This window comes from Xenopus tropicalis, chromosome 2, assembly GCF_000004195.4.
Source record: "Xenopus tropicalis strain Nigerian chromosome 2, UCB_Xtro_10.0, whole genome shotgun sequence".
Taxonomy (NCBI): domain Eukaryota; kingdom Metazoa; phylum Chordata; class Amphibia; order Anura; family Pipidae; genus Xenopus; species Xenopus tropicalis.
The window spans coordinates 81,060,952-81,088,440 of NC_030678.2; the positions used below are offsets into that span (position 1 = coordinate 81,060,952).

A 27,489-nucleotide genomic window follows, 5' to 3' on the forward strand; every position below is an offset into this window, starting at 1 on the left:
CAGGCATGTTTGATTAGTTGTACTAATATGCTGGATATGCACCAGTGCATTTTGTAGTCTTTGGGTACTTCTATTGTAAGTTTTGTAAAGATATCGAAGAAAAAATTTCCTTCTAAATGTTACTACACCCAGGCCTGCAATCTGAAGTGAGTTTTGCCCGCTACCACCTTTTGTGTTAGTTACTGGCACATATGATTCACTCGGTTGGACAGGTCGCCAAGCGAATGGATCTTCTTCTGTTATACCCACCTATGGGTTGGTGATATCAGGCTAATTTTGATCTAATTAAAATGACAGGCATAGGTGCCGTCAGTTCAAGGACTGCATCAACGAGCCTATGCGGACCACGATCTAACAGAAAAATCAAACCTTCCCAATCGAGATCTGCCTGACTGCAGGTCATATGTCAGTTGGGGAGGCCCATCGGTGGTGCCCATACATGGGCAGATAAGCTGTGAATCAGTCTAAAGGACTGATATCAGTGGCTAAAATCGGCCCTTAAAAACCATGTATTTTAAGTCTGTTTCACTGGGGGGGTGCCAAAATGCTAGGCACCCCTCACTGAGATAGATCGCAAAGTTTTTTTTCCCAGGTTGGTGGTTTAATTCCTCTTAAAACGTGTGTTAAGCCAGCCATACACGCACTGATATTATTGTATGAAACAATGGGCACGCACTGATATTATTGTACAAACTTCGGGCAGGTTGATCCATTACAGGAGGGAAAAAATGTGTTGCTATAGTACATGGAGGTAGGTGAGGGAGAGAATGGTTATAGAGTATTACAGTGGAGTTACTGAGGGAAACCATAACTGCTGCTAAAGATTGTTGTGCTCATCCAGTGGATGAAGTTGCCATAGGAGTAAATTTATGCGGACAAAACAAACTGAGCTGCTGAAGAAAATTACATGCAACTCTAAGGGGGAATTCACCAAAGCATTGATGTAAAAATGAAAATAGATTTGTCATATTTCGAGCCATATTGACGAAAGAATGCTATCTCCACTTTTGTGAATCCACCCCTATGTATTGTTAGGTGAAGCAAGATTATTTTTCTTCCATTCTAGGAGGTTGCAGAGGTAAAGGAGATTTTGAAAATTAAGGTAGTGTTAAAGGGGATATGACCTCCCTAAACACACAGGCACAACCTAATGGTGCTTTTAAGCAAGTTATTATATTTTTTTCTGCTTTCATGACATTATCGGTTCTTACACTGCTAATACAGTATTATAAATGTATAATGCAAGTGCCCCTTCCAGTTCTGTCTGGACAGACAGAACAGCAAAACGCCTAAATTACTGGATGCAACAAAACAGTAAAGGATTGCAGGGGAAGAGAACTTGATGGAAATTCTATCAGGCAGATTTACTGAGGCAGCTTAGCAGCACACTGTATGCAAATGTTGCCAGTGTGACACTGAGTATAGATATATAATTAAGTCCTTTTTATTTTATTAATATCAAAAGTCCCTTAATCTCATTATTAAATAAGATCATGTTGAAATATTCAGTGGGCCTATGCAGGTGATGGAACTGCAAGGATTTTACTATGCACCATGGCAATCTATAATCTCTTTACAATAATGATTTCAGTCAGGCCTATAATATGTGGGTACGAGACATGCATTATGAGGTATTTTACATTTCCCTGAAGAATATCTATTGAATAACATACATGACAACTGGCTTGTCTAATAAAGGTTGGTACCATTCTTTTTAATTATCAGTTCAGTCCCAACATAACATGCATTAGGTAATAGCAATAGTATAATAATGACACAGCTACTCAAAACCTTATTTACAATTCAAATCGGTCCACATATCGCCAATTAAACTTAGCTTGTTGCACAAGAACAGGGGAAGGTTAAGATGTCACCCATCTGCTCTTGTCAGTTATAAAGAGAAGTTACAAAAGAAGCAACTATAGAGGGAGCAAGAAATAAAAAAGACTTGTAGAGGGCCCAGGCCACATGACTTACATCACCCAAAGTTCATCAGCTCCAACAGGACAATCCTGTTTTGTCTTGGTCACAGCCCTGTCTATGCTATAGAAACCCAGATCTGAGATCTGAATAGGCAAGGGGGATAGTATGGGGCAAGTTACTTTGGCCTTCTGGGAAATATAAAGTGACTGACAACTGCAAACATGGTTTTGCTATCAGCAGATCTTTATGTTATCTGTGTGTTGTTTTGTCCCTGAATGTTGTGCTATCATATGTTTCCTAGTCCTGCAAGGCAGGCTAAATTCCTAGGAAATGCACTGTGCCGCCTTTGCCTATATTTTTATTCAATGTCAGGAAATAACCCCCAAAAAAATCACATAAAGGACAAGGCAATTGCTACTGTTTGTGCTAAAAGTTAATAAAAGACATTAAAAACATATTCTATTTCTCCTCAAATTGTTTACCATAGATCTTCAGCTAATGGTGCTGAACTTACACCTTTTAGCTTAATGTGTTAATAATAAATGAGTAAAAGGGAGGCATTCCAGTTGCTGCAAGTTATCACAGAGCTTTCACTGCTTACAGAAATGTTAGGGGGTAAAAAAATGTTTAAATTACTTGAACAAAAATGCATATCTATCAGTATTATGCATCCTGTATGACCCCTATCCCTATGTAAAATCTAAAATGGGAAAAGCTAAACCTAAAGATGAGTATATCAGGATTTAAAGGAAAAGTTTTTTTTTTTTACTAAAACCGGATAATAGCAACTATTTTCAAAAGTGAGAGCTGCAACTGCTAAAGAAAATGTGAGATGGTTGATTAAACCAGAGGCCTATTTACAATGAATTAGGTCACTATAAAGTACATGTGGAACATGTTTACATGGGGGAGTCAATGTCAACAATAATTTGTTGATAAATGTCAATAATTCCACAGTACACTCAATTGAAAGAGGTGTGGGTTCATAAAGGATTGACACAAGTTTCAGGCATTTCTGGAATACAATGACTGGGTAAGCCTAACCTTCCATCTGCCTTAACCACCAGGAATGAACTAAAGTACAAGGAATTATTCCAGCATGCTGTGGCAAAGATTATACTGTGCAAGCCAGCACTCTGTTGTTAAACTGCCTTGATTCCCATACTTCTGAAAGCAGGCTGTATACTTTAAGTGCACTTGAAGACATTTTGCGTACTGTATCAACTGTTAAAATTTAATATTGCCAACAACACAGCACCTATCTGATTTTCCATGAAGTTCTGTATACAGTACTAAGACATAATTTTGTTATATAACTAAATAAATAAGGATTCTGGTGTGAAACATATCTGTGATCTTCCAGTATGAGATGTCTAAAAGTGTGCAAGCCCTACAATGAGGTCAATGCAGAAAGAGAGAGAGATTCCTTTTCTGCCTTTGCAAGTAAGCGTGTAAGAAGCGGATTAACATTTCGTCTGCCTTCACCCTAAGGCTGTAATATCAGTGTGTGTTCAAAAAACTCAATACACTATAATTCAGTTATATCCAGTTCAGGCAGTATATGCCTATAGGTCTACTTTACCTTGTTATGGGATGGTGAGTTTATAGAACCTTTAATTAACTGTGATAGAGTAGGAGATTAAAGGTGAAAGTCCTGCATAATGTGCACCTGGGCTGCAGAATATTGTACTCCAAATATTAAGGGATTAAGGTGGAAATTGGGGCCACTGCCAAACCACCAGTCCATGCACTGGAGAGCTGCAGTCAAAGACATAAGTCACTGAGTACTTGGGAACAGAAGTATAAGGACATCTACAGCAGAGGAATTGTCACAATGTTCTGTACCAGGGTGCAGACATTCTGCTAAGTATGCAGTTAGAATTTGGCAATGTATTTGTCGCACAAGTAAAACTAGCACAAGTGTTAGAAATGATAAAAAGTCACAAACTACACATGGGTTTAGTGCACAGCACTAAAATGTGGAATAGTATGCATAAAAGTTTCTTCAATTCTCTGCAAGAGCAAGAAGCACATTACACACTAAATCAGATGTGCAACGTGCAACCTGGTATATTGGTGAAGGGGACAGAGAAAAGTCTTTCTGCAAAACTCATAATAAATGGTCTGTTTTATGGTGATAAAAGTCCTTCACTTAGGCTTCTCAAATTTATAGAGCAAGAATCGCACTATACAGTGATGTAGATGTGTCACTTCCCACACATTATGAGGAAGTAGAAAAGTTTTCCTGCAAATTTGATGTTAAACGGTCTTGACTAAAGTGATGAGAGTCCTTCACACATTCTTAGAGTACGGTGGTCACATTAGCACCTCTCTGTGGATTTGATCTTTATCATCAATCTCCTCCTCTTCAGGCCCTTCATTCTCATCTCCAGACTCAATGTAGATCGGCCAGTCTCCATCCACCTCTTCCTTGTCCATACTTTCAGAAGCAGCTTCCTGGTGACCTGGCTGGTTGGAGTCATCATGTGTGGTGGTGACACAGGTGCAACTGTCACACAAACCAAAACGTCTCAAGCCTGGAGATAAACTACTGGTGAAAGTACGCCGACAACCTTTACATATGATTGGTCGATTAGAACGGTGGACCTAGCACAGAAAAAAAGTTTTAAATACAAAAACATTTGATCTTAGATATTTACTTTAAGGGCTACTGGGAGCAACATGTTGCTCACGAGTCACTGGTTGAGGACTATGAACATATCTGAATATAGCAACTTCCACATTTTAAGGTTTAACTTACATATATATGTATATCTAAATTCCCTCCTCTTGGTGTTTCCTACAACTGAACTGATCCACTGCAACTTAACCCTATTTACACATATTTCCTACTTCAGTCTAAAAATACCCCTATAAAACACCTATAGAGGAGCATAAAAGCAACCAACCACCTTTTTTTTAGTGATGTGTGTATAGTTGAAGCTACACATTCCTGAGAAAGTGCAAGTGATATGTACAATACAATACACATAGAAATTGCTAATCTCTAATAAAAAGTGATTTTGCATGACACTTGTAGCCTGCACATTAAGTAGTAGTACATATGAAGGGTGGGGGGGTTTACCTTCATTTCTGTACAAGTTTACATACATGTGATTTGGTGGAAGACTAATGCCAGATGGCTCTTTGATGTTTGCTGGTTATTCAGTTTGTTGTACAAATTGACCTTTACCTTGGGTGATTAAATAAATCATAAATATACATTACATTGCAAAATAACAGTGTACAAACTAACAAGAGGTTTTCTATGCCAAATGCATTGTTTTGTGCTCCTATGTAGGTGTTCTTTGGGATATACATAATATGGCCATAAGACTTTAAATGTATGCCCCTATTTATAACAATTGTATAAAGAGGCCCACATTAAAAGTATAGTGTTGGACCTTTTTGAATTAGTACCTAAGATAAATAAATAAAATAGAAAATGTAACCCATCATTTTGAAATGTGCCTATTAAGCTGTGTATCACTAAAGGACACCATTGTAACACAAACAAGCTGTGTTCCAATATCCCTTATGCTGAGAGGGTAGTGCACAGATTCTTTGGAAAGTAGAGGGACATCAAGTCCCAGAGGCCATCACTTCACAATGGAACATGATAAGAGTGGGGTTGCATTACAGTGAAACTCTAGGGGAGTGAGGAACTGGCAAACACAGACAGTAAAACCCATTAACAGGCTTTTATGGTTTCCTTTCAAACTGTGGAATCAGGTGTGTCTGTGTATATTTTCCCTTTAAAGGCACAAGAAGGGTTAATTTACAGTTTGCGCAACTTGACAGATATTGCTCTAGTATGCGTGTGTAAAACAAAAATATATTTGAATTTATATCTGGCAGGTCAAATAGTGTTTATGCACCTTTTCTAAATAGGCCCAACTGAATGAGCTCATGTCAAAAAGGAGGTATATTTTCCCTTTAAGTGTATAAAAAAGTACAAAATTTAATAAGTGACACTTGTGACAACAGTATCCCTTAAGTTCTATGGGCAGTGCCAGTTGGGGCTGATTCTAGGCCTGCAGAAAAACAGAATCAGTCTTTCCCTGCCCCTGCACTCAAAGCCAGTGTTGGCCCAGCTACAGTTGAATTTGGCACAGAAACGTGCGAGTATGTATTTCAGAGCCAAAATCTGTTCTGTGTACCTGCAACTTGACCAACACAATGGTTGTAGGCACAGGAAAAGGCTAATGCCTGCAAACATTTGTACAATTAGATAAATTACGTGACATTTATTAGTCAGTATTAGTCCTTATGATCATAGGCTAATGCCAGACTAGGCCAATTCTTGGCCTGCACATCAATGGAGGCCAGAGAGTCAGTCACATCTGGCATTAGCCCTAGGGCAGGGGTCCCCAACTTTTTTTTTTTATCAGTTAGCCACATTCAAATGTAAAAAGAGTTGGGGAGCAATGCAAGCATGAAAAATGTACCTAAGGGTACCAAATAAGGGCTGTGGTTGGCTATTTGGTTGCCATTTCACATGGTTTTTATGCAACCAAAACTTCCAAGTCAAGAATTAAAATATAAGCACCTGCTTTAAGGCCACTGGGAGCAACATCCAAGGGGTTGGTGAGCAATATGTTGGGACTGGGGACCACTGCCCTAGGATCATAAGGATGAATACTAACTAATAAATGTTGGGTAATTTAGCTGATTGCATAATTAAAAACAGATTTCCTTTAGCCAGCTGAATATACTTACAGTCAGTGCATGGCTTCGCAGATGCTCTTGTCGGGTGAACCTCTTCCCACATATCTCACAGGGATAAGGCCGTTCCCCAGTGTGTGAGCGGATGTGGCGTTTTAGGATCCCTTTCTGCTTGGCTGTATATGGACAGAACGGACACTTGTGCAGCTTGATAGGAACAACTAGGACATCTCCTTTACAGATGGAGGGCAAGGAGGTGAAAAGAGGGCATGTGAGTGTATTAAAAATAATTTCCTAACAGTAAAGTCTATACTACTTAAACCTGCATCTGCATTTTAATGTGATTCTGACAAATTAAAAAGCATCCATTTCAACTAGCTGGATAACCCCCGTGTATACTGTTTGATTGTGCACCATGCGAACCACCTAAGACTCTTATAATGCAGCACATGGTGAAAAGTGCACTTTTCAGATGCAGACCACCATGCCAATGCAGGGTTTTTCCAGAATTCATCATTTTTGCAGCATGCTTAGTTGTGCTCAGTGTACAACTTCATGCAGGCAACATTAGCAGAGTAGGGATGGTGTCATTTCTGGATTGCCAATTCACAAAGACAAAGACAAAACTGTTCAAGCACAGTCTGGAAAAATATAGAAAAAAAAAAAAAAAAGATTTCTTCAGACAGGCTGATAAACAAACATAAGGACATCACATAGATGGGCTATCCAATGTGGACTTTTCCTGTGCAGGTAGTGGCATTGCTATCTTTGCATCATTCATGAAAATACAGCTTTGGATGCTTTTTAGGACTGCCCATTTGCCAGGGCTTGATGACCAGGAACTTTCTTACATGCCATGTGTTACTTTATAGACTGTTTCAGGGCACCCATGATGTTGTGGCAATAAGCCTGGCGCCTTATGAACTATTAGGGCATTTAGCGGTTTTCCTGGATTTGCCTCATCCTAAGGAGGGAGAGGATGCCAATCCAAGGCCAACACAGGCTGGTCCACAGCTTATGTTGAGTCTATGCCATCGAAGACAGCCTTGAGGAAGAAGAGGACTAAAAGTTTTCTACTTCCCCAACATCCCCTCATGCTTATGTCTCGCACCTTCCTCTACAACATCCACTCCTCCTTCCTTCCGTAGCTTTATTATTTCTATAATATTGTATAGTTGAATAGCATTGCAATGCAAATATCACTGTGATATTTTTTTCAAAATATAATAAAGTATATTATTGCTCAAGTACACTATGCAAATACTCTATGGGGCATATTTAGAAGCTCTGAGTTTGTGACTTTTCCTAGTTTCAAGAACATCACTGCTATAATCACAAATTCTAATCTTTTCAACAATCTTGCAAACTTAAATATACAAATTTGGCAACCAAAATCTAGCAAGCTTCTGTATAAGTCAATGGGGGTTATCTTATACATTGTATACATTGTAACCTCTTTTAGGCAGGGCCCTATTCACCTCTTGTATCAGTTACTGGTTTTGTATGTAATTATGTCCAATGTATAAACCCACTTATTGTACAGCACTGTGGAATATGTTGGAGTTTTATAATACATGTTAATAATAATAAAAATAATTTTCAAACTATTCAATTTAAGTTTTTTCAGCAGTTCCGGTTTGTCAAAAAAATAGAATGATGCAATTTTCTATATATTTGTGGGTTTTTTTCTTGGTTTAACACAAATCAAGTTTTTGCAACTCAAGTTTTTCATAAATAACAGATTTCGAATTTTTCAATTTGAAAAAAAAAATGCAATAGTACTTGAATCTAAAGTTTGTGTGCAAGTATCTTTTGTAACCCTTTTACAGGGTTTATATAATGCAAAAAGCCTCTTATCATCCTTTACCTGTTTCTTCCCCATACCAGTCTCCCTGAATATCCATCATAGAGCTCATTGGGACACCTGCTTCATCTTGTCGAGACTCGAAGTCACGAGGAAAATGATGCACTGGATCTTCCTTCCTCTGGGAAGAACTGTTTCTCAAAAGAGCCTCAAGAAATTGCTTCATGTGGTAGTTATTGCATGCAATGTCAACTCCAGATGCTGCATGCAGGCCTTCATCTCCCTGCTCCAGGTCTGTAGGAATATGGTAGGTTTGTACACCCTCTGACACCTCCACAACATCAGAGTCAAATTCCTCTTTTGGTTCTACTGCTTTGTTGGGACTTTTACTTTCAGGGGACCCTTCTGTTGGGTGATCTTTTACCAACAGCTCTACAGAGTTACAACTACTGCAGTCGCCACGGGGTGGATCTTTCTGGCAGTCACTATCATTTTCTTTCTCAGGCGAATCCCCCAGCTCTGCATCTCTTCCACTATTTAGGCCATCACTGCCACTGTCTGCCTGTCCAAAAGAACTTTCCTTCTCAATCTTTCGGCATATATCCAATGAAGAGCGAATAAAGACTTTACAGAAGTTGACAACATCTGTCATCTGCAGATAACTAGCAGCACTCATGACTTCGATCACATTTTCTCCACACAGGTTCAGCTTGCCTGAATAAAGGAAGTCCAGGATGGTGGAGAATGCCTCTGATGTGACAATATCCAAAGAGGCTGTACTGTGTCTCCCACTGTCCTGAATATAGTGAACAAGCATGGCTCGAAAATAACCACTGTTGGCAAACAAAACATTCCTGTGGGCTTTGAAAATTCGGCCCTCTACAATTATGCTGCAGTCACAGAAGAAATCCCTCTTCCTCTGTTCATTCAGTTCCCCAAGGAGTTTGGTATAATATGACGGCATCTCCATGGCTCCAACACAACAAATGTCTTCCAGCTGAAAATAAATCACGAAGCAGATACAATCATCAAATAAATTAACAGCTACAAAATGAATGCTATGAACACATCAACTGATAAACAAAAGTTAACACAAGGTAATTTAGACTGAATAAAGGCCTACATCCATTAATTATGCCTGTTAGTTGTTATAAAGGAAAGTAAAATGCCATCCAACCCCTTTGTAAAGTTATCAAATGTATCTGCCAGTACAACTGATTCAAGAAGAGAATTCCACTACAGCTCTCACTGTAAAAAAATCTGAATAGCGAAAACTTGCCTGAAACTGCATGCTTTCGGATTTTTTGGCATTAACTCTGCTCTGTGTAGCTGCACTCAGGCCAGCACTGTGCCAGTCAGTGGACCTACACACAGGAATGTACAAGAGCAGATCTGCCTCTCTCTGTGTTTTGTAGGTAAAACCATACACGTGTGACTGAGCCCTAAGGGCCTCTTCTCCAGTATAAACCATAAACCAGTATAAACTTGACCAGCCTATCTTCATACCTTCCAAACCTTTAGCATCTTACAGACATTACAGCAATCTAAAATAAACTGCAGAGAAGGAATATATTCTATCATGTGTAATTACTTTGTATATACTAGTTAGTTATACTGAGTTATCCAAGTTAGTTATCCAAGTCATGCTTAAGGATTTGCAGCTAATCTATAGAACTCACTCTAAAGCACTTCATCCAGCAATTAAACTAGTATTTCCAAAATAATAAGTTTACTTGACTACCATACTCTTTCTACCTTTCCTCAAGCATTACGTACTCAGTCATCTTAATGGATAACGTTGCCTGCTGCATTAGCATCGCTAGTATTTACTTTGCCAAAAAGATGGACTCTTCTGCTCTACCCACAAACCCTCATTAGCCCCCCATCCCCCCAAACAATCAATGGGTTACATTGATTAAGCTTTAAGGTTACGCAGCAATAGGCACAACATTTGCCAAATCAATTAGTTTACAGACAGCCTTTATTGGTCAAGTGCACTTAGAACACTGAAACCAATCATCCAAAAAGGTTATTGGACTTGGCCCAAAGGTTGCATTTCTTTGCTTTTTTTCTACCGGGTATTGTGAGCATAGTGTTATTAGGATGGTAGTTCTTACAGCTAGCACAGAGGCACTGAGAAGGGCAAGTGGGCTGAACTAGGTAACACTTCACAGCCATACAAGCTATTCCTGGGTGTCCTCTGACAGATCTGCAGATCCAAAGAATCTGCAAAAAAAAAAAAAAAAAAAAAGCTATACTATATAAAAGCCTAACAACTACACAGAACTAAAGAGCCCTATTAAACAAACGAAGAACTCACTACTGCGGAAGTCTAAAATTAAATGTTTAGTGCTTTTCTGACATGTTCCTCTCAAAACTAAAGGCGGCTAGAAATTACTAGACTAATTCTGATACTCCCATTGGAACTGGGTAGGTTCATGTGAGGGTGGGGACAATAATACAGCAGTGCTTGGGTGCATACTGCAAAGTTTTAAAGTAAACTGCTGCACAGAAGACACACCTTATGGCACTAAAACTGATACAAAGGATGTATATAGGTGCTACTGGGGCCACTGCAATGCAGCTTTTTTTCTGGAAAGGTACAAACATCCTATTAACTACTGCAGGGGTGCCAAAAAAGTAGATCCTGCTATACCAGTGTATATTAAGCAGGTGACTAGTACATTACAACTCATTACTGCCCATATAAAGGGCACTCCTACAGGATTCCTGTACATTATACTTTTGTTCTTATTCACTACCAGTGGAAATCATGCAATTTCTACCCAATTTTCATTCATTATAACCAATTATATCCCTGCTTGGATAGCCAGTGGATCTCTTTAAATAAGAAAGACATTTTTTAAATATAGACTAACCCCGTCTGCATCTACTTCCCATTTATTTCATCAATACACACAACCTATGGCAGATGGTTGCAGGGCCAATTTTCCCGCTAGGAGACCTAGGCACTAGTCTTGGGAAAGTCTAGCAAATCGCCCAAAAGTCCCCATTTTCTTAACACAACCCACAGCCCCGAATTGCTGCCTAAACGTCCCACAAAGCCGTTCATACCCAGCTCCTTGACTCCTGCCGAACAGCTAATCTCGACGTCACAAGTCTCGTCTCACTTCTCGCAAGACTGTGACATCACGACGTCGCGCCGTGACGCGCACGTAGCCACTTTCGGGTTGGTGTTGATAAACGTGGTTGTTGCTGTAGGGCTCGGCGGGCTTTGGGCATCCCCCTATATTAGTTTGTTCGTAGCTTCTACGTTTGTCAGGGAAAAACGTTTCTATTTTGTTCGTGTTGGTTGGTAGCAATAGCCGCTTCCAATATACTAGAGCTTCCACTCTCATTATTTCGTTTGAAGTCAGTCATATTTTATTCTTAGAGCTCCTGTTTGTACCATCACAAATCTGTAGGCTCTTTTATACTCGGGGGAATTAGAGTGCAAGGATATTTCAGCGTTTTAGTCAATTAAGGGACAGTTTAAGGGGTAATGTAGCAGAAGAGAATGGTGAACTTGACCAAAAGTAATCTTTTATGGGAAGACTGAGGCAATATGTTAAACAATTTGGATACAAAATAAGTGCTAAACTGGGGAATATACAGGGTGAAATATACTGATGGTAATCTTTAGTTTTTGGGCATCAGAGGGTCAGCAGCCCAATGATATTTCAACAATCGGGGGTACAGTGGTTCAAGGCTAGAAAGGTCTTTATGCTGTATGACAGTGCTGTCCAACTTCTGCGGTGCCGAGGGCCGGAATTTCTCGCGCATACATGGTGGAGGGCCGCTAATGGAAGCCAGTTTTGACCACTCCCCCCTTTTAAACCACACCCATTTTATCACAATGGTGGTAGTGCAGCAAAAACCCAAATGCTTGGTCCTCACTGCAGGGATATCAACCATCATTCATATGTGAAAGAATTATATTATGTCATATTAAGACACATCCTAAACTCCATATGACTCCTCCCACGGGGATAGCACAGCAACCCCCAGCACATAATTACACACCTTAGATAACATTTAATGGCTATTTCCAACTGCTAACAAACTCCCAGAACAAACCCCTGCCAGGTTCACCTCCCACAGGCATCATAGGGTAGGAAGAGTATGGCACACACAGGCAGCACTCTGTCTGCCCTATGCTGCATGTGTGTGCCATACTCTGCCTGCCCTATGATGCCTGTGTCTGCCATATGCTGCCTGTGTGTGTCATACTCTGCCTGCCCTATGCTGCCTGTGTGTGCCATACTCTGCCCTACCCTACCTGTGTGTGCGGTACTCTGCCTGCCCTATCCTGCCTGTGTGTGCCATACTCTGCCTGCCCTATTCTGCCTGTGTGTGCCATACTCAGCCTGCCCTATGTTGTCTGTGTGTGCCATACACACAGGCATCATAGACCAGGCAGTACATACAAAGTCTGAGGTGTGAACAGATGAACAATGTGGGTGATTGCAGCCTGAGCCTGAGGTGTGAATACTGCAGGGGGTGAACAGTACAGGGGATTACATTTTTAATCAATACAGAGGGATTACAGCCTGAATCTGAGGTGAGAACCATCCAGGGGGCCAGTTAATCTCAGTACTGATACCATTTAAAGTTTACACAAAGGTAAGCCATCAAAGCAGCCAGACAGGTGGGGGGCCACACAGAGGGGGGTCGCGGGCCGCCAGTTGGACAGCACTGCTGTGTGACATCTTAATCCCAGTGATTTCACAATGATTTGCAAAATACTGTGCCTGCAAAATGGTGTGAACGTCTCCTGCCAACTACCGCCAAACCATTAAACACCGGCTTAGAAACGGTGTGTGTGTGATGTGTAAGGGATGCATGCCTGTCAGCCCCAGCATATTGTAACATCTTAATTTTACTACTTAAAAATACCCAACATCGTCAGAAATAACAAAACAGAATAAGAAACAACTTGATCTGTCCAGTATACCTTTATATCTACCTATTTACAAAATACACAATTGGTTCTGAAACCTTAAAGTGGACAACTGTGGCATTTAAGGGAATACTTGTTCTCAGTGGGGTTCCTAGAAGAGAAAGTGAAAAATTTAACACATAACCCGCAAATATATACTCAGGGAACATCCAGGTGGCAGCAGATTTGGCCCACAACCTGCCTCTAGGAAATATTGGTCAGTCCGGAACCACCTGACTGTGGGTTATTTAGATGTAGACTGTAAGCTCTATGGGGCAGGGACCTCCTCCCCACTGTATCTCTTACCACGCTGCACTTCATCTTTGTTTTTTAGTACTTGTTCATTGTGTTTATTATGTGTCCTCCCTACGTGTACTTTTTACATTGCAAGTTTGTACAGTGTTGCATATCTTTGTAGCACTTTATATTGTAAATAAAGTTATACATATGTACAACTGTTCATCACTATTCCCCAACGCGAATCAACCAAGTTAACAAGCACATGACTCCAATACAAATGTTATAGTTTATTGTTTAAAGCATCAACATTTTTCATAGTACTGTAACAGAACACTGATATAAAATGCAACTTGCATTTACCTTGCAAATACATTTGTGAAAAAGGAAAGTAGCTTATGCATTCACATAGAATAGTTTTGACTCTACAAAAACAAACAGTACACACAACTTTTTATACTCAAGAACACATTCTCCAAAAAACTACAAAAAAGTTCAGCAAAAATATATTTAATCATAAATGTAACATTTACTAATAAAAACTCTTTAAAAGCATAAAGTGCACTTTGAGGTGGTTTTACAAGAGAGCAGGGTTACTGAGGCACTTAAGTAAAATACAGTGTGCAAGGCAGGTTGGTATCTTTGCAGTAGTGCACAAGGTATTTTACACAAGTTTAACTGGATAGAGAGATTTATTACTGTACAAGTTAATGAAAAACATGTCCCCCTTCTTAAAACAGCATGGAAAATGGCCTTATTTTCTGAAGTTTTTTCCCTCTGTCCTTATCCAGAGGATATTCTTCATTACCAATACAATTGTGCAAGGCACTGGCAGTTTGCCCTAGTAAAGGCAATCCTACAAATACATTTTTGCTGCTCTGATTTTGTGGTATCAATGACAACTGCAACAACAGAATCCCTTTAGCCCTTGGTCTTGCAAATCTATAGTCCAGAAAGCAGACACAGTCTTCTGCTATTCCTCTGGAATTGAGAGCTGCCCCAAAAAGAAGCATGCTACCTTTACTAGTGCCTGGAGAATCTTTCTGCTTGCTATATAGTTTGCTACAATTTGGTTGTATCACGTATAATCACCACAGCAAAAACACTAGTGTAGCAGGGAACACCTGGGATTAGAATTCTTTCACACCTAGAAGGTGTTGCACATACTAGAAAAAGAGGGTAAACTGAAGAAGGGTGTGAGACAAATATGAGGTAGAACTGTTTTATAAACAAAACTGAAATATTACAGAAGAAGTTGCCAGGCCTAATGAGTGAATGTATCAATAGGTCTATATATGTATGTGTATATAAATCATTTGCAGGGGTCAAACTTAATGGTTAAACAAATGCAGTGTTTCATGGGTCACAGTTGTGGACTGTAATGCCAAGCTTAAGGTGAGGTCTAATAACAAAGCTCTAAATGGTGGAAATACATTTCCAACTTAAATGCAATCTCTAAGGTGTATTTAATTGGACATAATTAATAAGGAGAGGTGATTTAGTGAAATTAGGGAACTTTCCAGTAAAGGGTACTGGAGGGTTGAAGTGAAAGGGGCTAGTAAGTAGAACTGTGGTAAAGGGTGTGGACCCAGAAAAACATGAACTATCAGCAGGTGTAAGGGTTTGAACCCCCCCCTTCCCAATATGTCTATTTATTCCTTCATTACCATCAAACTGATTTGTAGTTTTAAAATATCTTACCAAATCACGTTACCTGGCCTAGAGAGATATTGTTTCCCACATTGTATTAATTATGCCACAGACCCCACTGATTAGAATTTTGTTTCTCACCCAGTGCTCTCACCATATTTTGTTTCTATTAAAATCCTATATTCTGAATACAGAGAAACACTTAGGAACCTTCTACGACCATTCTTTTTATAAAACATTTAAAGCAAGGGAATCTAGATCTAAAAGACATACTGCACTATGGCTAATTCCCCTGAAAGTAATAATTTGGGAAAAATGAAACAAACAGGACAGCATTTCTGTAATGTATAGTTTCCATGAATAGCGACAGATTTGCTGTGTTTGCTTAGCCTAAAAAATGATAAGTGACCATATTAAAAATGTAATTGGACATGAATTAGCAAATACATTTGCAACATTGTAGAATTGGTAAGGTCCCCATATATATTCTGTTATTGGTGAGAGACAAAAATGCTGTAAGTTTATAAACATAGGGGTTTGTGTAATTAAACAAATACAATTCTAAAAGGGCATATATGGCTCTTAGCAGTTTTTCTAAAATCCAAACCTAGAACAAAAGGCTAAAAAAAATCCTGCTTTTGTTGACCAAGAACACCATAGGGATATTTTCCTTATAAAAGTCCTTTTAGTTTTAACTACAGTGTTTCCCTTATAGAGTTGTGTTTTGGAGGCAATGCTCTGGTCTGGTCGTAAAGACTACAAGTCTCTAGATGCCCTTTTCACAGTATGATGTACAGTTGTACAAATATGTGTACTTCTTTCTATGTATACGCATTGTAATATACAGCACTTAATTGTGTAAGTACTAATTGTGTGCTATGTGAATTAAGACATGCTAAAAGGATCTCACACAAATTTTCAAGTGCATTTAGTATTATAAATGGGCATGAATGCTCAGTCTAAAAGCAGTTACCAGATCCTTCAGTCATAAAAACTGAAGATCTCTCCATCCTCTTGGATCTTCAGTGCCTGCAGCAGAGGGAAGTTGCTCAGGTTCTCGTCTTCAACAAGAAAGATGCTGTCTTCTTGACTGTTGCTATGAAACCACATATTCTCATAAGTTTGGGGGCTGGGAGAAGTGTCGCTGAGTAGAGGTTGTGTGGAGTTAGACCGTAAGTGGGAAGTTGATGTGGGACTTTGTCCAAGGTAGCCTCCTGTAATCACCTTGGCATACTGCACAGTGTCGGCAACATTGATGTAGGGCCTGTGCTCCTCAGTGTCTTCATTTCTACAGTGTGGCTTGTGTTTCATTGAAACAGGAGTGCATTTGGTGGAATCTGTAGTTGGGGGTTTCTTCTCAGGCCACCGTTCCAGTATTGTGAGATCACTGGTAATCATTTGATTAATTTCTTTGATGTTAAATGACATCTTGGGGCTCTACAAGATTTAACATCAAAACAAGTAATTAAACAACTGTATTACCTGAATGATTAAATGTAGTGAAATGTTAACTGTACTTTCTTTATGCAAAGTATTCCTTACACATATAGTAGAATTTAGCGATGTACCAAATTCAGGATTCGGTTGGGATTTGGCCTTTTTCCGCAGGATTCGGATTCGGTCGAATCCACTGCCCTGACCGAACTGAATCATAAACATCACGTGACTTTTTGTCATGTAAACATGGAAATTTTTCAACTTCCTAAACCCATATGCTAATTAAAATTCGGTTCAGGATTTAGCCAAATCCCTTACGCAGGATTCATGGGTTCGTCCAAAAAAGTCGATTTTGTGCATCCCTAGTAGAATTCCTAAACAATGGCGTTGCCCCACCTAAGTGTCATGATTTTTATAGTGTACTCTTTATTTCTAAATTACACTGTTTACATAGCAAATAATTCACTCTACCATTTAAAATTGTATTTCTTTTTAGTTGTAATATTGGTGTGTAGGCAGCCATCTCAGTGCATTGTGCCTGATTCTGAGCTTTCAGAAGAAGCCAGCACTACACATTAGAACTGTTTCAGGTAACCTATTATCTTGCTACCTTCCCATTGTTCTGCTGATTGGCTGCCGGGGGGAAGGGGGGTGACATCACTCCAACTTGCAGCACAGCAGTAAAGTGTGACAGAACTCTATCAAAGCACACATCACGTGGTTGTGGCACCTTGGGAAATAAAGGACATGGCTAGTCCCATATAAAATGTCAAAATTAAATATAAAAAGATCAGTTTGCTCTTTAAAAAAATTAGCAGCACACAGGTTTTTTAATAAGGTGTTGGTGAAATGCTCATGGCCCAGCATTTCTCAGTTAGTTGAGTGAAGGACCTGTACCTGACCAAGGAGCCTGTCATTAGTTTTAATAGAAACATTTGTTACTTACCCTTCATCTATAGAGCATGCATTTGTAGAAAATGCAAAAATGTATGTTAAAGGAGAAGGAAAGGCTAAGTCACTTGGGGGTGCCAAAATGTTAGGCACCCCCAAGTGACTTAGATGGCTTACCTTTTACCCCGGGCTGGTGCCCCTGTACGGAGAGAACAGCACCAGCCCAGGGTAGCAGCGATCGCTTCCTTCTTTCTTGTTCGCTGTGCGCGCATGCGCAGTAGAGTGAAAAGCCGAACTTTGAACAGAGAAGTTGGCGTTTCACTCTACTGCGCATGCGCCGGCCCACGGATTTCGCCGGCAGAAGAAAAAGGAAGAAGGAAGCGCTTCCTACAGGTGGCCTGGGCTGGTGCTTTTTTCTCCTAACAGGGGCACCAGCCCGGGGTACGAGGTAAGCGATTTAAGTCACTTGGGGGTGCCTAACATTTGGCACCCCCAGGTGACTTAGCCTTTCCTTCTCCTTTAAAGAAGAGTGTGCACTGATCACTGGCCTTTGTATTTTATTGCAGTGCAAATTTTGAATGGTGTTAAGTGTCCAGTAGACATTTAGACACATATTTTACCTCATTCAATACTGGGCTCCATTTCCCCATGCTGCTGTTTGCAGGGTCTGGTACAATTGGCCAAAACGTATTCTTCACTCTATCAAACAAGAAAGCAACACAAGTAGGTTACTAGTATGAACCTTCTCCATCGCTCCATGTCCTCAATGCTGATGCCAAAAAATGTAGGAATGTGGTTTGTGAAACGAGGTAAATGAGGATCCAAAATTGAGGAGAATAATGAAATGAAGTTGATTACTCTGTTGCTAATTTGCTATTGCACAGCAATGGGTTGTAGAAGGTTTTTTTTAGATCGAATCTCTTTTCCAAGAAATATGATGAAAAATTACCTTTCCTGTTTTCCCAGGCAAAAGAAGAAGCTTCCAATGAGAGTCGCAAATAACAAACACAGAACCAGTATTAATATGTGGATCTCCATCTCATCTAGATAATAAAAGGATTTTAGCAATTAAACCATGTCCTTTGTTATCCTTCATGTAGTGCAAGGGCCTTCGACATCTCCATTGTTTACCTTTATACTTACCTAAGAGAGTGGTATTAATCATGAGAACTGATCCGTTTACACTGCCTTCAGCTGTTGAGCAACTTATCTGCACAGTATACATGGCTAAAGGCTGTAGGTTCTTGATCACAAATCTTGTCAAGGAGCTGTTCAGAGTTGCAGCTAAAAAAAGAGAAGGAAAAGCAATATAATTTTTTTTTTAATAGAATTAAGTCTAAAGTAACTGGAGTTTTTGAAAACGTTTCACCACTCATTTGAGTGGCTTGTTCAGTTCAACTGAGTGGTATGTACAATAATGTATAAGTCCAGTTGCTTTAGAATTAATTCTACTAGATACTCTAGATACTGTATATCATGACCTGGATGAATGAAAATCTTCATAGCCATTTTGTGAAAAGATTTGTGATTTTTGAAAAGGTAAACTGTAGATTTTTGTACGACTATTCACAGCATTATCAGGATATTTTATAAACACAACAATGATCGAGTTTAATTCAAATTTATACTATGGCAAGTTTATACAACTTTGAAGGCCAGAAAAAAATAATTTTAGTAAATCAGCCCCTTTGTGTCTAACTAGTGCTGCAGCATCACAGGCATATAATACAATTTGTAAATAATATTTGTATAAAATCTGGTTCAAAATAACCATACAGTCGTCTATGTCTAGTTTTGTAAGGGCTGACATCAGTTTATGTGACTTACAGAGCGTTTGTCTATTGCTGTCGGTCCAGAAGATGGTGTAGTTTGTTATAAATCCATGGCGTTTCTCCAAAGGGATTGATTCCCAGGACAGATAGGCTGCTGACTTAGCGACATCTAATACTGTAAGTTTGGGGGCAAATTCTGGAGCTGTGAAATAATGAAATTATAACAATGTGGTATTAGGGACCGCAGGGCCAAACAATCGAATTAGCCTACACATTCCTCGATATCGCCCACCCGTAGGTGAACAGGCCATGTAAACATTTACAGTGCAGGTGGAAAAAGTATGTGAACCCCTAGAATAATGACATCTCCAAGAGCTAATTGGAGTGAGGTGTCAGCCAACTGGAGTCCAATCAATGAGATGAGATTGGAGGTGTTGGTTACAGCTGCCCTATAAAAAAAACACCAGTTTTGGGTTTGCTTTTCCCAAGAAGCATTGCCTGATATGAATGATGCCTTGCACAAAAGAGCTCTCAGAAGACCTACAATTAAGAATTGTTGACTCGCCTAAGGGCTCTGGCACACGGGGAGATTAGTCGCCCGCGGCAAAACTCCCTGTTCGCGGGCGACTAATCTCCCCATGTGCCAGAGCCCTAAAGCTGGAAAGGGTTATAAAACTATCTCTATAAAGCTGTAATCAGCTTGAAAAAGGAACTAAAATTTTCTAAAAGCTTGCTATGGTTATCTTAGTTAGCCAATAAAGGTATCACCTTTATACCACTTTGGTTATTTTTTATTTCAAAAGGGTTACTCTGTAAACAAAACTATCTCCAAAAGCCTTGCTGTTCATCAGTCCACGGTAAGACAAATTGTCTATAAATGGAGAAAGTTCAGCACTGCTGCTACTCTCCCTAGGAGTGGCCATCCTGTAAAGATGACTGCAAGAGCACAACACAGAATGCTCAATGAGGTGAAGAAGAATCCTAGCGTGTCAGCTAAAGACATACAAAAGTGTCTGGCATCTGCTAACATCCCTGTTAGTGAATCTACGATACGTACAACACTAAACAAGAATGGATTTAATGGGAGGATACCACAGGGGAAGCCACTGCTGTCCAAAAAAAACACGTTTAAAGTTTGCAAAAGAGCACCTGGATGTTCCACAGCAGTACTGGCAAAATATTCTGTGGACAGATGAAACCAAAGTTGAGTTGTTTGGAAGAAATACACAACACTATAGGGTTGATTCACTAAGGTGCGTTAAAACGAGCGCTATTTATAGCACGTCTTATTTTATCGTGTCTTAACACACGATTCACTAAGAGGATATTTGCGTTAATTTTGACGCGATGCTGTTTGCGTTATTAAAGTCGCGAAGACTATTTTCGTGCAGTATTTGACACAACACGCTAATTAACACAGCGCGCACAAATTGCCACCGCGTGCGAAAAAATGCACGCCATATTAGCCATACACGCCATTACTTTCGGAAAACTGCTGTTCTGAAAATGACCATTTCCCTGCAAACTGGAGGCTACATCACTCTACGGCCAACACAGACTTGAATAAATCACACTGCAAAGTCCATATTGTGTTGCCAAAAGCTCATGAACTGTACTTTTCTATAATTACCGCCTGCCCCAAGTAGATGTTAATTTTCGCACAGACTAATGCGATATTTAGCGCGTCTAAGTGTTTGTGAATCATGCGTTAGTATTATCTCTGCGCGCTAATTAACGCAATGCGTTAATTTTAACTTAACGCATGCGATAATACTTTAGCGAATCACGCATTTTTGTTCGCGTTAATTTTAATCGCAGTTTAGTGAATCAACCCTTATGTGTGGAGAAAAAGAGGCAAAGCACACCAACATCAAAACCTCATCCCAACTGTGAAGTATGGTGGCGGGGGCATCATGGTTTGGGGCTGCTTTGTTGCGTCAGGGCCTGGACAGATTGCTATCATCGAAGGAAAAATCAAGTTTATCAAGACATTTTGCAGGAGAACTTAAGGCCATCTGTCTACCAGCTGAAGCTCAGCAGAAGATGGGTGCTGCAACAGGAAAATGACTCAAAGCATAGAAGTAAACCAACAGTCCTGACCTCAACCCGTTTGAGGTGCTGTGGCATGACCTCAAGAAAGCGATTTACACCAGACATCCCAAGAATATTGCTGAACTGAAACAGTTCTGTAAAGAAGAATGGTCAAGAATTACCCCTGACCGTTGTGCACGTCTGATCTGCAACTACAGGAAACGTTTGGTTGAAGTTATTGCTGCCAAATGAGGTTCAACCAGTTATTAAATCCAAGTGTTCACATACTTTTTCCACCTGCACTGTGAATGTTTAAATGGTGCGTTCAATAAAAACATGGAAACATTTAATTATTTGTGTGGTATTAGTTTAAGCAGACTGTGATTGTCTATTGTTGTGACTTAGATGAAGATCAGATCACATTTTATGACCAATTTGTGCAGAAATCCATATAATTCCAAAGGGTTCACATACTTTTTTTTGCAACTGTATCTAGGGGATTGACAGCTAGGATTTTGTACTAGTTTGGGGTTAAGTTATGGTTAAAAGTTAATAAAGCCTCAATTTCTTGCCACTGTGAAGCAAAAAACTTTGTAGCCAGTATAAGCTTTCTATCTATGTCATGGGCTCATAGGCTCAAACTAGGATATAAACTGACAGTCTACATAAGAACTCCATAACTGATTTTAAGAAAATTTCAAAACATCATTAATAGATAAAACGCACACTCACCTCCTTGTCTAGAATAGGCATTAACCTGTACTGGGGACCCGACTTGATTCTCATATACAGGATAAACCCATACAGTGTATTGCTGAAAAGGTTCAATATCTAGAAAGAAAATGAAGCAAAGGTCAAGTGTCTTAAAGAATAAAAACAGTGGTCAGGCTTTGTGCATTTCCTATTTCTACCTCCAGTTTAGTTAAGTACACTATTATTTAGATCATGGTTAAAGAAGGATCTGTTATACACAGTAGGGCAGCACAAACCATAAGCGTACAGTAGGACTGTAGTGTACACAAGGTATTTTCTGTTTATTCTATCCTTAAAAAATGCCATGTATGACTTTCCTATAGATTGCAGTTAAAATAATAATAAATAAAAAAATACAGGCAGCTTTAAGTGTGGAAAATAATAGCGGTAATTTATAACCAGGTTTAGGAGGTAGAGTCACTGGCTGCAACGGGTCCTTGGCCTTACCTGGGGTTGCCACCTTGTGGCTCTAGGTCAGTGATCCCCAACCAGTGGCTCGTGAGCAACATGTTGCTCCCCAACCCCTTGGATGTTGCTCTCAGTGCCCCCAAAGAAGGTAGTTATTTTTGAATTCCTGACTTGGTGGCAAGTTTAGGTTGAATAAAAACAAGATTAACTGCCAAATAAAGCCCCCTGTAAGATAATAGTGTGCATAGAGGCTGCCTAATAGCCAATCTTAGCCCTTATTTGGCTCCTCCATGAACTTTTATGGTGCTTGTGTTGCTCTCCAAGTATTTTTACATTTGACTGTGGCTCACGAGTAAGAAAGGTTGGGGATCCCTGCTCTAGGTGCTCCAATCAGGGGGGTGGGTGCTGAAGTCACTGGAGGGAGCAGCATTGTCACAGGTGATGTATGGTGGTGGGCCATGACGTCAGGAGCGGGGCCGTTATGTGGCGATCGGTAATTGCCTGATTGCCACGACAGTCATGGAAAGCCCCGTCTGGGTTTACTAATTTTAAAAACTGGACAGGCATTTTTGACCCAAACAGCCCCTCCAAAAACCAGGCTGTCAGGGTCAAAATGAACAGGCGGAAACCCTATTCTTTCCTTGAGGACAGGGCTGGCCTGCACCCCTGATGTTGCAAAGTACTGTAGTAGTGCTTTTTAGATAAGCACCAAGGAGTGAACTTCTGCCAGTCAGTGGAAACGTTTTTGTTTTTTTTAAATATAACTAAAAAATATGTGTCTCTTTAAAGATATAATGTTCCTTGTTACTGCTGGGCTGCACTGTATTTCTCCCGTGCAGCATGTTGACAGGGGTTGCCTATTTCCACCTACCTCCTTCGCATATATATATGCAGCGCCAGAATGCTCAGTTCTCATATATGTATAAAAGTATATATAAAGTAAAATATATACACTGCACTATATACTTGATTGATGTATATTTCCTACCTTGCAAGATGGACATGCTGCTTCCTTCTGTCTCAGTTTTCCAGTTGAAGTCACTTTCCGGATGTTGTGAGCTTTTTCTCCACTCTAGCACATAGCTCTTAGCCATGGCTTGCAACTTCCACTTCACAGCAAGGCTGTGATCAGTATTGGGAAACACGTGGATCCAGGAGACGGGCTTACCTGGAACTTCATTAACATTGACATCAATTTATAATGAAAACATGAAATCTGACCAAAACTTCACTATGCTCGGGTTATTGCTATTGCTAAATGTTACTTTTAGGTGGGCTCCATTTACTAACATTAATGCAATGGTCAGTAACCCATGGCACCCAGTCAGCAATAACTTTACTCAGTGAAGTAAGTTACCAAAAGTTACTGCACTGGTGTAAACTGTATTAGTATTTGTTCATTTTGCTTTATTGAACTAATAAATTGCACCTGAGACATGAAAACTTGCCACAGTGCTCAGGGCATATGTAAATGAACATTATAATGTTCTTCCTAAAAATAGCTCCATAGTAATAAGCTTGCACTTACTTCTTCTGTTTGTAAAGTCAATTTCCATTCTTGGTGAATGTCCAACAGTGTTATAAACCCATAGAAAAGCACCAGTTGCTCCATTTGGCAGGTGAAAACTGCAGTTGAGAGCAGTTGTGTTGCACACCACATTGCCATTCCAGTCTGTATCTAGTCTGATACCCACAATGTACCAGGGGTTTTCAGAGTTGGCTTCCTCCTTCTTCAATGCCTAAGAAAGATCAGCACAAACAGCTCAAGTTTTATGATACTATTTTGAGCAATGGCAAAATGCCCAAATTTGCCTTCATTTGCCCACGCTAAAAATTGCACAGGCACTTTTATGCAATTCTCTCTTGTGCAGTGGTGTGTACTTTTCAGAATTTTGACAATATGTTTGGGTGTATGAAAATGCCCAGAATCTCCTCATGTGCCATTGCCTTTAAACAAAACAATACATAGGACTCTAAAGATAACAACTTTAGAAATAGATGTTATGCATCTTTCCTTGTTATGTGAGATGACTCTAATGGGCTGAGTAGTTCTATATGGGAAAGTAAAGAAGCTCAGGTACAAGTGTTCACTAGGGTGGCCACAAGTAAAACATGTTAGTATCACAAACTATGTTCAAATTAAATGAACATAGTACAGTATAATGTTGTAACTAGAATACTGATACACTCAACAGTGAAATGTTATTGTTTGTCGTAATTCTAAAGTCATTTAAGAAATATCTGTATGTAATGAGATTTCCAGATCATGTAAATAACTGTACTCACAGTGCAGCCCAGCAGACTGCTTTTACCAGAAGTAATTTTTCAGATGATTTGGTAAGCAAAAAAGGAACATTTTTAAATAAATTCCTGTTTCATTTTATTCTAATGGTTTTAAGGAAATGTATCTTTAATTGGAGCTACAGTTTGTTCCATAACCATATTCAACCTAAGAGTGTGCAGACAACTATAAAAGGAGAACTGCACCCCAAATTTGTTTCACGTAATTTAAAAAAATATAATTCTAAGCAATTTTTCATTCCATCAGTGGTTTTATGTAATTTGTAAATGTATTTAAAAGCAGTTACAGATGCTGTGCCAAATGCAGTTACATTTTAAATAACTCTGAAACTATGGAAAGTTGCTTAGAATTACATTTTTCTTTCATTCTTGTACTTTGTGGGTGTTTTGGTTTCATTCATAACAGGAAATTGAGCAGGCTCAGGGGGTCAGGCTGGATCTTCATTGAATACACATGAATACACCCTGCCACACACCAACAATAATATAGATAACAGTGCAAGGTTAGCCAGCAATGTACCAACAATGGGTTCCTATGATGATTGCTATGACTGAGGACAAACCAAGCTGTACACACATTAACTGGTTAAAACCTTTTTTTGGGCCTACTAGGACATCTGCACAACAAATCACAATATTGTGGGGGTGAGGCATCTTAATTAGTGATGAGCGAATTGACTGATAATTTGCGGCAGTTTTCATTGTGACACTACCTCGCCCATTTTGCGCGACTGCACCTATTTTGACGCATCCGTAGCTTTTTTTGAAATACGGAAATTCGCTGCAAATCCATGCCTGCCGAAAACATTCGCTCATCACTAAGTGGTTCATTTTCTCAGTTGGGTGTTGGCCTCTAATGGACTGGCAGCTTCAGAATGAATAACAACAGTTAATCATATGGACAGTCTGTAGGCTGAAAGCTAAATTTAGCTATCTTTGGTATGATAAGTGACTGGCATATAATATTTTAAGGGTTTTATATCCTTTTGGTTTGAGTTCAAGTAACTCAGATTTTTAAATGTAATGTTGTTTCTGAAGCACAAATGAGATTGTTGCACCAAAACTATAGAGAACTGTTACTGTAATTCTTTGCAAGAGACAACACTTTAAAGCAGTTTTTACACAGCAATATGTAACCAAACATTTTCCAGCAGTAGCAAAATATGGGCCTTATTCTATGCAGGACAAAAACTAGGCACAAAAGCATTAGCAAGTTTGTGCATATCAATCACTAGGTGGTTGCATCCAAACTGCCTTGCGCATAGGACCAATGCACCTGCTGCTCCAATGAATTAGATACTTGCCATTGGTGAATCATAAAGTACGGGTTTATAGGTGTGCTGAGAAAGTGTATGCAAGTGAAGGATATGAATGTGTGTGTTCCTTGGTGTTTCAAATGTAAATGCAGTGTAGTATCCACTTTCTGAAACAATTACTGAAGGAAATGGAAACAACTGTTTCATGTTTTATTTACTATTTCTTTACTTTACCTTCCACAACAGCTGTATTTTTGTTGGGCCATCACTTTTAGCTTCTAAACTTCTCCACCAGGTCTTCACTTTACCAGTGGGAGCTAAAAAATAAAGCAAAACAATTAATTACAGCTAGTTATGAGCGAATTTGTCCCATTTTGCTTCGCCAAAAATTCACAAAACCCCGGAAAAATTAACAAATCCAATTGGATATTGGATGCAGTACTCTTCCTCTACATTTTTATTTTCACCTGCACTCCAGGGTGGTTGCCTTTTGTGAACAGTGTGGTTCTCTCTGTTTAATGCTTAGGACAGTTATGCAGGTGCTGTATTTTTCTCAAAGATTAATAAATAGTGGCCCTTTGCAGCAGGGTCGGGCCAAGCCGACCGGGTGCCCTAGGCAAGGGTCGGGTCTGGGCCATCGGTGCCCACCAGGATTTTTCCTGGTGTCCTGGCGGTCCAGTCCGACCCTAGCCCTTTGAGATTTGTTTCAGTTTGAAAATATATAATGAACAGTGTATCATGATACTAAGTAAGGTGTACTAATTTGTGTCTTTAAATCTAATTAAAACAAACCTGATTCAGCTGTGAGCAAAGTTGTATCTGATCCCCATTCACTCCAGTATCCTTCTAGATATCTTCTAATGCAACGGATTTGAAAATGATATCTTGTAGTAGGGAAAAGGTTACAGTATTCCAGCACTTCATAATCTTCAGTCATGGGATGAGTCTGAGAAAACCCAGAGTCACATAACACATTTAGGAAGATTCCTCAAGTGACAAAGACTCTCCACCCTAGATATATTTTGCATTTTAGCACAGGAGTGTGGACTGCCACTTTCCAGAACTAGTCATATTGTAACCATGCTGCCTGTACAAGACAGTACCATGACTGCAGTATAGACACAAAACAAAAATGTCAGGCATATGCTTGGGTTATGCTAAGATCAGAATGCAGTTTATGCCTTCTTTCAAGATGAAATTCACAAAATATTTGAAAAGTGACTTACCTCTGTCCATTGGCTCTCTTCTACTTTTCTGTAGCGCAATTGATACCATTGGTCAATATAACTTCCTGTTTCTGACTTTTTCACCAGAATCCTGACACATTGCGGGCGAGACAGGACTGGTGCTGCTTCCTTGATGACTGGAGGGTCCAACTTTACTAAAAAAGAAACACATTCAAAACGTTTAATAAAAATGTTT

The 27,489-nt window shown here is 39.6% G+C and overlaps 2 protein-coding genes across 5 annotated transcripts in view; both read right to left on the bottom strand.

Moving 5' to 3' along the window:
* Positions 1–1,685: 1,685 nt before the first annotated feature.
* zbtb8b (zinc finger and BTB domain containing 8B) lies at positions 1,686–11,575 on the bottom strand. 4 transcript variants are annotated; one of them, XM_012956491.3, is made up of 5 exons: positions 11,468–11,575; positions 10,510–10,618; positions 8,456–9,389; positions 6,643–6,821; positions 1,686–4,530 (listed from the first exon to the last, which is right to left on the bottom strand). In XM_012956491.3, exons 3-5 carry the CDS (start codon positions 9,360–9,362, stop codon positions 4,240–4,242), a joined length of 1,377 nt encoding a protein of 458 aa, XP_012811945.1. In that variant the 5' UTR covers positions 9,363–9,389; positions 10,510–10,618; positions 11,468–11,575; the 3' UTR covers positions 1,686–4,239.
* Positions 11,576–13,838: 2,263 nt separating this feature from the next.
* csf3r (colony stimulating factor 3 receptor) overlaps positions 13,839–27,489 on the bottom strand; it is a 30,273-nt gene continuing 16,622 nt past the window's right edge. The window contains exons 6-16 of the mRNA XM_002938741.5: positions 27,294–27,448; positions 26,860–27,013; positions 26,302–26,384; positions 24,039–24,249; positions 23,499–23,684; positions 22,082–22,180; positions 19,374–19,520; positions 18,690–18,830; positions 18,496–18,589; positions 18,167–18,245; positions 13,839–16,655 (exon numbers count right to left, since the gene is read on the bottom strand). Coding sequence (XP_002938787.3) covers positions 16,200–16,655; positions 18,167–18,245; positions 18,496–18,589; positions 18,690–18,830; positions 19,374–19,520; positions 22,082–22,180; positions 23,499–23,684; positions 24,039–24,249; positions 26,302–26,384; positions 26,860–27,013; positions 27,294–27,448 — 1,805 coding nt within the window. The 3' untranslated portion in view covers positions 13,839–16,199. The remainder of the gene's footprint in view (positions 16,656–18,166; positions 18,246–18,495; positions 18,590–18,689; positions 18,831–19,373; positions 19,521–22,081; positions 22,181–23,498; positions 23,685–24,038; positions 24,250–26,301; positions 26,385–26,859; positions 27,014–27,293; positions 27,449–27,489) is intronic.